Raw genomic sequence first — 10,160 nt, forward strand, 5'->3', positions numbered from 1 at the left:
GTCATTACAATAAACGTGCAGCCCAGGTATTGGGTGTCCTCAGTCAGCAGGGTTCTGAGACTCTGGGAATGTTTTAGAGCAGAGCCAGGGGAGTGCAGACAACTGCAGTCTCAATCAATGGAAAAAATAAGCAGAAGAAAGTTTGTTATGTTTCTAGAGACAAAGAAGCATAAATATCCCACTAACAACAAAAAAAAAAAATCACAGAATGGTTTGGGTTGGAAGGGACTTTAAAGATGATGTAGTTCAAACCCCTCTTCCATAGGCAGGGACACCTTCCCTAGACCAGGTTCTTCAGATCCTCTCCAGGTCACCATCGGGAATTGCTAGCCTTCCAAATTGTATTGGCTCATCTACCATTTACTTTAAAAGGAGAAAAAGAATTGTACAGCAAGTTGCAGTAAATTAAAATGCTGGTCTCTTGAGGAGTAAACATGCTGGAACTGGGGACTTCGCAACAGAGTGCTTCATGGTTGATATTGCAGTTCTCAAAGCTGCTTGTCTGCAGATCACAGTGTCATCATAACAAGACTTTGTCAGATTCACTGTTGACAGTATTGACTTCTTTGCAACAAAGAAGTGGCAGAGAGCAGAGGGGTGGAATATACTGCAGTTGCCTGTATTGTTTGTCAAGACATCCAGAGTGTTCACCAAATATCTGCTTCTCAGGTCACAGTCAGGAACAGGGAAGACTGCAACGTTCTCCATCTCTGTGCTGCAGTGCCTGGATATACAGGTAAGTTCATAGCTAAAAATGACTTTTTTTTAAACAAAATTGTTAGAGTAGTCATCATAAAGTTTGTTAGAGTAAATAAATGAAGCTTTATATTGAAGTCTTTTAATTATGAGCAGTGACACTCAGACAACTTTCTGACAGAAATTTCATCAGAAACAATTCAGCTACTAAACCCACTCTGGCAAAATAAGTTCAGGTAAAGTCTTCTAATTATAAAGTTGGCTTTAATAGCCAACTTCTCTCACATATTAGAGAGATAAATTAATCTCTCAGCAGGCAGAATTGTCTTTAAACAGTCCTAACAGCATTAGCAACCTGAAAAGTTGATGCATATTGCACAGAATCAAGTGTGTATCTTCTTACAAGTAACATGTGGTGGGACAAGAGGGAATGAGCTCAAGTTGCACCAGGAGAGGTTTAGGTTGGATATTAGGAACAGTTCCTTCACGGAAAGGGTTATCAAGCAGTGTGACAGGCTGCCCAGGGAGGTGGTTCAGTCGCCATCCCTAGATGTGTCTAGAAGTCATGTGTTTAGAAGTCAATATGGTGCTTAGGAACATGGTTTAGGAGTGGACTTGGTAGAGTTGATTAATGCTTCGACTTCATCTTTAAGATCTTTTCCAACCTAAACAATTCTGTGCTCCTGTGACATTCTTTGGTAACTATGACCTGTTAGGAAGGGATGCAATAATTCTGTCTTGAAGAGGCAAGGCAATCTGTGGCAGCAGGCTGGCAAACTTGGTGAGGCAGGCTTTAAACTGAAGGACTCGGAGCAAGGTCCAAGATGGCAGTGCTCATGCCATCCCATCCAATGGGGAACAAGCCAGACAGCCAGAGCAGTGAAAAATGGTCTTTAGCAGCCTTCCAGGGTGAGAGCCAGAAGGTCTCCAGAGGTCCCTTCCAACCCCTACCATCCTGTGGTTCATGTGTTGCTGCCTGGGGACATGCAACATCTATTTTTATGTTCTAAATGACAAGGGCAGCTTTTTGCTTCGTTTCTGTGAAGGGCTCAAAAAGTATTTTTCATTTGTGATGCTTAAAACGTTATCTTGGAATCCTTGTACAATGCAAGGGTTTTCTCTGAAATGAAGATAGAAAATCAAAGTGATTTAAAGTTTCTGTTTAGCAGGAGAAGTACACGACTTTTATACTTGCTTTCAGAAATTGGGTGGAATAGGAGCTGTCGAAGAGCTGCGTGAGTGCTGTCGTGTTAAAAGTAGCTTAGTTAAGAGTCTGTTAACTGTGTGTCCTCTGTAAGGCAGCTTTCTGGGTGTACTGACCCTTGCAAACAGTGGGCTTTAGCACAGAATGCCCTGATCTGTCCTTGAGAGGTGGCATTCCAAGTCCTGTGCAATCCACGATGCCTGCTGTGCTGTGGTGCCCGCCCTGTGGTGAGCTGCCATGTGGTCCCTCTCTTCGCCAGGTTCGTGAGACCCAGGCCTTGATCTTGGCACCAACGCGGGAGCTGGCTGTGCAGATTCAGAAGGTAGGAGCTTTCAGATTGCTGGCTGGGAGGCACTTCCAAAGCCCAGGGCTGGTTCTCAGGCGTTCCCTAGCAGAGTTCAAAGCACAGCGTCTGCTTTTCCTTTGGTTCCTGAAAGGAGTAAGAGATTCAGATAAAGGGCTCTTTTCTCCTCTGCATTATAACCATTATTGCTTACTTGACCGTGTTGGTTAGCAGCCTGAGGTTTTACATATTTCTAACTGAATTTTTAAGGACAGCACTTTTTAAAGCAGTTATATCCCTGGGGAAGAGTTCCCAGTGTTTAAAAGCTGTTGAGGTTTGAGTAACGGACACTGCAAAATCTGTCTGCTTGTGCTTACATCTCTTTAAAAAAACCCACTGTATGGCTGTGCAGACCTGCATCTCTTCAGAAATACCAGCTTCATCAGAGCTCAGCTAATTGAGCTGTTTCTTTGTATCAACACAGGGTCTCCTTGCTCTGGGAGACTACATGAATGTCCAGTGTCACGCCTGCATCGGAGGGACCAACGTGGGCGAGGACATTCGAAAGCTGGATTACGGGCAGCATGTTGTTGCTGGCACTCCAGGCCGTGTGTTTGGTAAGGAGACATGGGAGGCTACACCACCTCCAGCTTCAGACCCGAGCTGGGCCATGGAAACCTCCTGCTACTTCTGTGCTCTTAGATTTGAGATAGCATGAATTTGAAATGGCGTCATGTGAAGTATAGGAAGGTAACAACATGCTGTAGTATTATCTGGAAAAGATAGTATTTGGAGTTTCTCTGTTTATATTTTGCTTGTCATTGTCAAGTGGTTTTTTACATGGTAGCGTAGGAACAAAGAGTATTTTTTGAGGAGAAAATATTAGTCCCAGGAAATACTTCAGAGTCTTGGAGGAGGTAGGAGCTGAGTCTACTTGAATGTCAAGGTTAGCCTTGTGTACTAGCCTGTGCTCTCTGTTAAACCAGGTGTAGCTGCAGCTGGTACTTCCTGGTTTCATTTCATGAGGCTTTTTGTATTTTCTCTTCGTGGTAGTTAGCACAGTGATAGTGTTAGCCTTCAAGCTCACATCTTCTGGATCTCTGAAAAACAGGCAGCACTTTCCTACACAAGCACATGTCACTGGGAGAACACAGAGCTAGTCTCCACAAGCAAAAAAAAAAATCATGTGTCACTGGGAGAACACAGAGCTAGTCAGCTAGTCTCCACAAGCAAAAAAAAAAGTAGTATCTGTTGGCAACAGAGGAAGTGCCTGCCCCTCTTCCACTGAAATGCCCCAACAGTGGCTGGAAGCAGTGTGTGGGCTCGTGTGCTTTCAGAGGTTTTCCATCTCACAAAGTGAAATCTTGCAGATATGATTCGTCGTCGAAGCTTACGGACCCGTGCCATCAAAATGCTGGTTTTGGATGAAGCAGACGAAATGCTCAACAAAGGTAAATTATTTGTCTGTTTTCTAGTTCCTTTCTTCTCACCTCTTTGAGATTCCAGTGTCCCACCTGGTAGTCTTGCTTCTAAAAACAATTGCTTTTGCCAGAGTTAGACAGTTATAGTTAATTGTAGGCTGTAACAGATTAAACTGCCTAATATGCTTTGTCTGACTTAGTTCTGTTGTCCTTTTCAGTAGTTGGAAATTTTTGAGCACTGCTTTTCATACTTCACTGTGTACCACAGCCACGTTATGGCGGGTTTGGGAGAGTGAGGAAGAGCTGAGCAGTATGTGAGGCTGGCTTTGAGTTACTGATTCACTCATTAATGTTTTCATAGCTTGGGCCCAATACTGATCCAATTTTCCAGATCAAATTGCAAATGAGCAGTGTTCAGGAGAAAGATTTGCCTACTGTTATGTGCCACTTGGTTTGTTTTTCAGGTTTTAAGGAACAGATTTATGATGTGTACAGATACTTGCCTCCAGCTACGCAGGTGGTTCTGATCAGTGCCACTTTGCCTCATGAAATTCTGGAGATGACCAACAAATTCATGACAGACCCCATTCGCATCCTGGTGAAACGGTGAGTGGGTTTCTCTGGCAAGAAAGGGAGCTCGTTGAGTTGCTCCAGCCCTGGGCAGTTCACAGTGTTAGCTGATTTAAATGTTCAGAGTCTCTCTCTCGATCCTCACTATTGCAGTTTGTGCAGGTGTTTGTAGACACGCTCATGTCCTGTTCTCTAGCAGAGGCTGATTTGTCTCCCTGACTTTATCTTTGTCCAGTTCTGCTGCTCAGCCTGCCTGCCCCACCCTGCTTCATCCTCCCTATGTATAGCAGTCTCATCTGAAAATCCAGCTTTCACACCTACCCAGCCCTCTCAGAGGATTTCTGTAGGCCTCCTCCATTAATCTGCTATTTGATAGCAAGTCAGAGAAGCCTCTGGCTGTCTGAGTCCTTGGAGGTGTAGCTTGTGTCTGGTGGTGTCAGAGGTCTTCAGGCATTGGAACTCGGCAGGGCTCAAGAGGATTAAGTGCAAGGAGCCTGACAGGAGGAGACTCCCTCCTGCCCGATCTCCTGCACTGCCCCATTTACCTTTCTTCCAGTCTCTCTTCTCAAGAAGTTTGAATGTAAGAACAGTGAGAGTGGAGACGTTTCCCTTGGAAGCTGTCTAGCAGAGAGGGTGCCCCAGTTCTAGTCTCTGTTGCATGGGCTGCATTCAGGTCCTTTCTTAGAGCAGACTTCTCCAAGGACTTTCTAGAGAAATTTGGACAGCATACAGGGCAGAGGTCTCCTCTGAACCACACCCAGTCCTTCTAACTGCATTCACCTACTTGTGCTGTGCAAGGTCTAGCTGTTCCTCTTCCCTGCAGTGATGAGCTGACCCTCGAAGGGATCAAGCAGTTTTTCGTGGCTGTGGAGAGGGAAGAATGGAAGTTTGACACCTTGTGTGATCTCTATGACACACTCACCATCACCCAGGCTGTCATCTTCTGCAACACCAAGAGAAAGGTACAGCAGCCGTCGGGTGGGCATGTTACTGTGTGTGTGTGACTGGGTGGGATGCTTGGGCAAACCTACTTCACAGGGCTGGTGGTTTCCCTGTTTGGGAGTAGTTTAGAAAGAAGAGAGACTAAATGTTTGTCTTTGGGGTGTGCCTGGCTTGAACAGCTGGTTCTAGGCAGAGTTGATACCAGTGTCAGAAATTGCATTTTTAGAGAAGAACTGATGAGTTAAGAATGTGCTTATTCTTCTAATTGCTTATAATCCTGGGAACAGACCCCCACTTTTTGCATAAACACCCTTGATTCCTTTCCTTCCAGGGCTTGTGGAGCTCTGTACCATGTAGCCAATGGTTTGTAAGGATTATTTCCTTCCTTTAGCTCCAGAATGCTTGTTAAGGTGTCTTTAGGTCCTTACCAGCCTGTGTCTCTGCCAACATTCTCCAAGCACCACCAGAGCATTGGGCTGTCCTGAGCCAAGACTAACCCAGGCTGCTTGGCTGTGTGCACAGGTGGACTGGCTCACAGAGAAGATGAGGGAAGCCAACTTCACCGTTTCGTCCATGCACGGGGACATGCCTCAGAAAGAGAGAGAGTCCATCATGAAAGAGTTCAGATCTGGTGCAAGGTAAGTGCCTCAAACAGTGCTGCTTGCAGCGTTGCTACCTCAGAGCAGCATTTCCTCTAGTGTGTGAAGGGAGTGGGCCCCAGGAGCCTGTAGTGTCTCTCCTCTGTGAAGGCCTTGTTCAGCTCAAATTAGGAAGAACTCTGATGTCCTGGGAGATTGTCTCTTTACAAGGAGGGATGCTCAGACTTCTAGACATAGAATTAGTCTTCTGTTTTGGTGAAGAGGTTGGGAGTTGACATGTACAAAATAAGTCAAGGGAAAAAATAGTTTGGCTCTGTATTTTAAGCTCTTAGGAGCATCATGTTCTTTCTGAAGGATCAAAGCTGTCTTCACTGAAGTTTGGTGGTGCTGCACGGGGCTGCTCTCCTTGCATCAGAAGTGTGGATGCTGCTGTGCTGTAGGCAGGGGGGAGCACAGAGCAAGGGGTGCCCTGTGCTGGAGACGATGGCTTCCCAGCTCTTAGCTCCCACATCATACCTGTCCCTCCTCTTTGCAGCCGGGTCCTTATTTCAACAGACGTTTGGGCTAGAGGCCTGGATGTGCCTCAGGTGTCCCTGATCATTAACTATGACTTGCCCAACAACAGAGAACTCTACATACACAGGTAAGCTGGGCCGTGGCAGGGGGGCTGGCTGGCTGCCCCTCCCCCAGCTGCTGCATTCTCTCTCTGCCCGGGCAGAATCGGGCGGTCGGGCAGGTACGGCCGGAAGGGTGTGGCCATCAACTTCGTGAAGAACGACGACATCCGCATCCTGCGGGACATCGAGCAGTACTACTCCACCCAGATCGACGAGATGCCCATGAACGGTGAGTGCAGGCCAGCTCCAGACACAGCTCTCTCTGGGCAGGGGCCTGGAAGCAGCAGTAGGTGTGCTGGGGCTCGTCACACGCTCGGTGCACACTTACGTGCTCTCCTTTTTTCTCATTTCAGTCGCTGATCTTATCTGAAGGTCCGTGTTTACCAAGGAGTTGTGCTGTTTGGTACCCCCCGTAATTCTGTTTTGGACCCAAATCCTTTTATCATGTCCCTGGTCATACGTTCCCAAGTTGAGCTGCACTTGGGAACTTGTGTAAATAATATCTTTACTCTCAGCCATGTTTTTCAATAAAAAGTTTTACCATAACCTGTGCTTCAATTACTTCAACCCCAGATAGTAACAGGCAGGGAATGGTGAGGTGCTGCCAGCCTTGGCTAGCACAATCAAAATAACACTGGACGCAGTATATCTAGGTTCAGAAAACAGAGGGCTTCCTCTGCCCCACCCTTCTGTTATCACTGTGCCGTGGTACCCCGTGTACTGTTGTGTTACCTTAACTCGGCTGTAGGGATCAGCCATCTACAGGAAAAGTCTGTGGCCTGTTCCTGGCCTGCTCTGAGAATACTAAGTTAAAGAAAGACAGAAGTTTCCTGTTGTTTATGCCCTCCTGGAGCCAGAGATCACGTCACTGGCTGCTCCTGTGGAGTATTTCCCCTCCCAAGGAACCCAGGCCCTGGAGCATGCGTGTGAGAAGGCAAGTGCCTCTTCAGTTGGAGGAGGAACACACTTGAATCTGCATTTCCTGAAGTAACTGAGAGAGTGAGTCTTTTATCTTGCCCTATCTACCCCTTTCTGATGCAGCTGGTTCCATCTTGTTAGTTACCTCATCATACTTTGCCACCTGTAGTATCTTCCACATAGCTTTCCTACCTCCCTCTGGTGTATCCTTTTTGAGGCAAGAGTTGCCCAGAGCTAAACTGCTGTCTGTGGGCTAAATACTGTGTTTTACCCTGGGGTTTTTTTTCTGTTAAATCTGGTTTGGGTTGCTTGGGGGGGATAAGGGAAGCAAGGCTCTAGTGCAGCAGCAGTTTTGCTGAGAACTGGAGTAGCTCTTAGAGCTCCTTTCCTGAGTCAGTAGCAGAGTAGTCCCCTGGTAAAGCAAGTAACATCTGCCCCCTTTACAGCAAAGTTCCTCTCTTCCCCTTTAACTGCTCTGCACAACTGTGCTGTTCTTTACAGAGGCCAAAGCTGAGACCCACTAACCTCACTTCACTGACAATACCAGTCGTGAGGGGGTGCCAAGTAGAGGTGAGGCTGCTACATCTTCATGCCACCACATGCAGCCAGCAGCAAGGCTGGGCTGGCATTCCCATGGCAGGTGCTCACACTGCCCACAGAGGTCAACGTTCAGCACTGGCACAAGCAGCACAACTACCCTCAGCCCATCCAGCTCCAGCCGGTCAGGGCAGGGCTGTTATGGGGGATAAACACGTACACAAGCTTTGGATCCCTTCAGTAACCGGGCACGGAGGCTCCGTTCATCCAGCGGCTGGCACAGGGACAGCCAGCTGCTGGTCCAGCCCACCCTTGCACATGCCTTCAGTAACCGGCCCTGACACTGCCAGGCTCCTGTGACTGCGCGGGGCAGCCTCTTGTTCCTCGTTGCCGCCAGCAGAGGGAGGCACACGCGTAAAAACGGGTTTCGGTTGAAGCCCAGACCCCCGAACACCCTGAACTTCGTGCTCCCTCTGCTTGCCTCGGGCTGAAACAGACCCCGATCCAGCGCAGACTTTGGGGCGCCCTCCCAGGCCCCTGACCCTGCATGCTGGCCACCGACACATCAACCTCGCTGCACATGCCAGCACTCACTTTCTACCCCCGGTACTCCAAACACACAGCCCCTGTGACCCAAGGTCCCACTCAGCTGCTGGTACTTTGACCTCCCTGGACACATGCACATAGAAGGGAATGCCCTCTGCCAGGAAAAGGGGGTAGAAATGGAGTATTCTTGTCCACCATGTCTGTCTCACCAGCAACTTGTTGCAACATGACCACCCCCTTTTAGCCCCCAAATAATTTATTTACCCCTTGTTTTTCCCCAAAATCACCTTGGACCGTCCTTCTTCCTACCTTGGATCCCTCCCACAAAGTTGGGGTTTCTTTTACATTAGTTCTGCAACTTCCTGTCACAGTGTTGAGGAACTCACTCCCTACCCCACCCTGTTTCAGCCCTCTCCTGTAAGCGTGGAGTCTAGGTAAGCCTTCCAGCTTCACTGTCCCCACCCTGGACAGGTCTGCTCTCACCACCACTGCAGGGCAGGGCCCAGCCTCAAATCTGACGCCTGCCTCCCAAGAAAGTGCAAGAACCAATCTGACTCTAGCCCTTTGACAAATAAGAGATCAATCACCAAAGCACTAGATTGCTTAAATAACAGTATTTAATCTGTACACTTTGAGAGAAGTTATCATAAAATGCAACATTCCTACCTCATCTTCAGCATCATGCGTCTGGAGCCGAGCCCTCGTCTCAGAGGGCAGGTAACCACCACTCCCTAGTAGTCCTTCATGGTACAAAAGTCACAGTGCAAGTGCTTTAGTCCTAGACAGATGATTCCCCTCCCTCAAGAGAGGGCAGACTGATGAAGCTCAAATGCTGATGGGAATTGTTACCATTTAGGAATGCAAAAAAAACCCCAGCGATTGCACACAGCGATTTCCAGCTGAAACTGCAGCGGTTACGTGGCTGCCTTCACACTCCACACACCACCTTGGCTGATACCGAATCCACCAACAGGGAGAACAGAGCCAGCAACAAGATTTCAGAATGATACAGTTGTTGGAGGGCAGAAGCTGATGAGCAACTCCACAAGTCAAGAAGCGTGCCTTAGAATACCAGAAAGTTCTCCTGTACAGAGAGGGGATGTGAGCTAGAGAGATGTCATCTTTCAGAGACAAGCATGAGAGGAACATCAGCTTCAAGAGAAAGCTATGAGGTACAATAGACAATTCGTTCATATAATTGTCAGAATAAAGTATTTGACATAGTTTATGTAGTAGAATACATACTCAAACATCTTTTAAAAATAAGCACAAATTTCATTTTATATATACACAACTGATTTTAATCATGTACTGAAAATAAATTACAGGAAATAACTTTAAAATGCAACAGAAGACAAGTTTCACAACAAACATTCCCACTGATTTTCCCAAGGGGGTGAGAGATTGCAGTGCTCAAGGCAGGTAAATATCACAAACATATCAAAAAACTTCAAATTGTTGATGCATTCACACATTTACATGAGCCACAAACATTCCTTTACAGGGACTGCACTTAGCTACCACAGAACCAGGTTTTGCCATAAACTACAAAACTTTGATACAAAATTTTATTTATATATTTATATTTCATATACATGCCCTATCTGTGATTTCTTAAAAAATAAAAACTAAACACACTGTACAGACAATCCTAACTCATTGCTCGGTAGCTGTAGGCAACATTTTTGGATGGAATTTCTCCCCCAGTAGAGTTAATGGCAATAGTATACACATGAAGGCTAAACTGCAGAACAACAGCCCAGTTCTGATATGCACCTCCCTCGGGAGCAGGTCTGCACTGCAGGCGAGAGGCCGTGGCCCCGACCC

General features: G+C 47.0%; 1 protein-coding gene across 1 annotated transcript; it reads left to right on the forward strand.

Annotated features, from left to right (window-relative positions):
* Positions 1–634: 634 nt before the first annotated feature.
* On the forward strand, positions 635–6,878 carry EIF4A3 (eukaryotic translation initiation factor 4A3; the record flags this gene model as incomplete). Its single annotated transcript, XM_008948694.1, has 10 exons — positions 635–736; positions 2,160–2,222; positions 2,668–2,800; positions 3,554–3,634; positions 4,069–4,210; positions 4,998–5,136; positions 5,639–5,754; positions 6,251–6,358; positions 6,434–6,561; positions 6,686–6,878. Coding segments are annotated over 10 exons (1,029 nt in total), but the record flags the coding sequence as incomplete, so codon positions are not given.
* Between the last annotated feature and the right edge of the window lie 3,282 nt (positions 6,879–10,160).

The sequence above is a fragment of the Merops nubicus genome, unplaced genomic scaffold (assembly GCF_000691845.1).
Source record: "Merops nubicus isolate BGI_N331 unplaced genomic scaffold, ASM69184v1 scaffold22421, whole genome shotgun sequence".
In the NCBI taxonomy this organism is placed as follows: domain Eukaryota; kingdom Metazoa; phylum Chordata; class Aves; order Coraciiformes; family Meropidae; genus Merops; species Merops nubicus.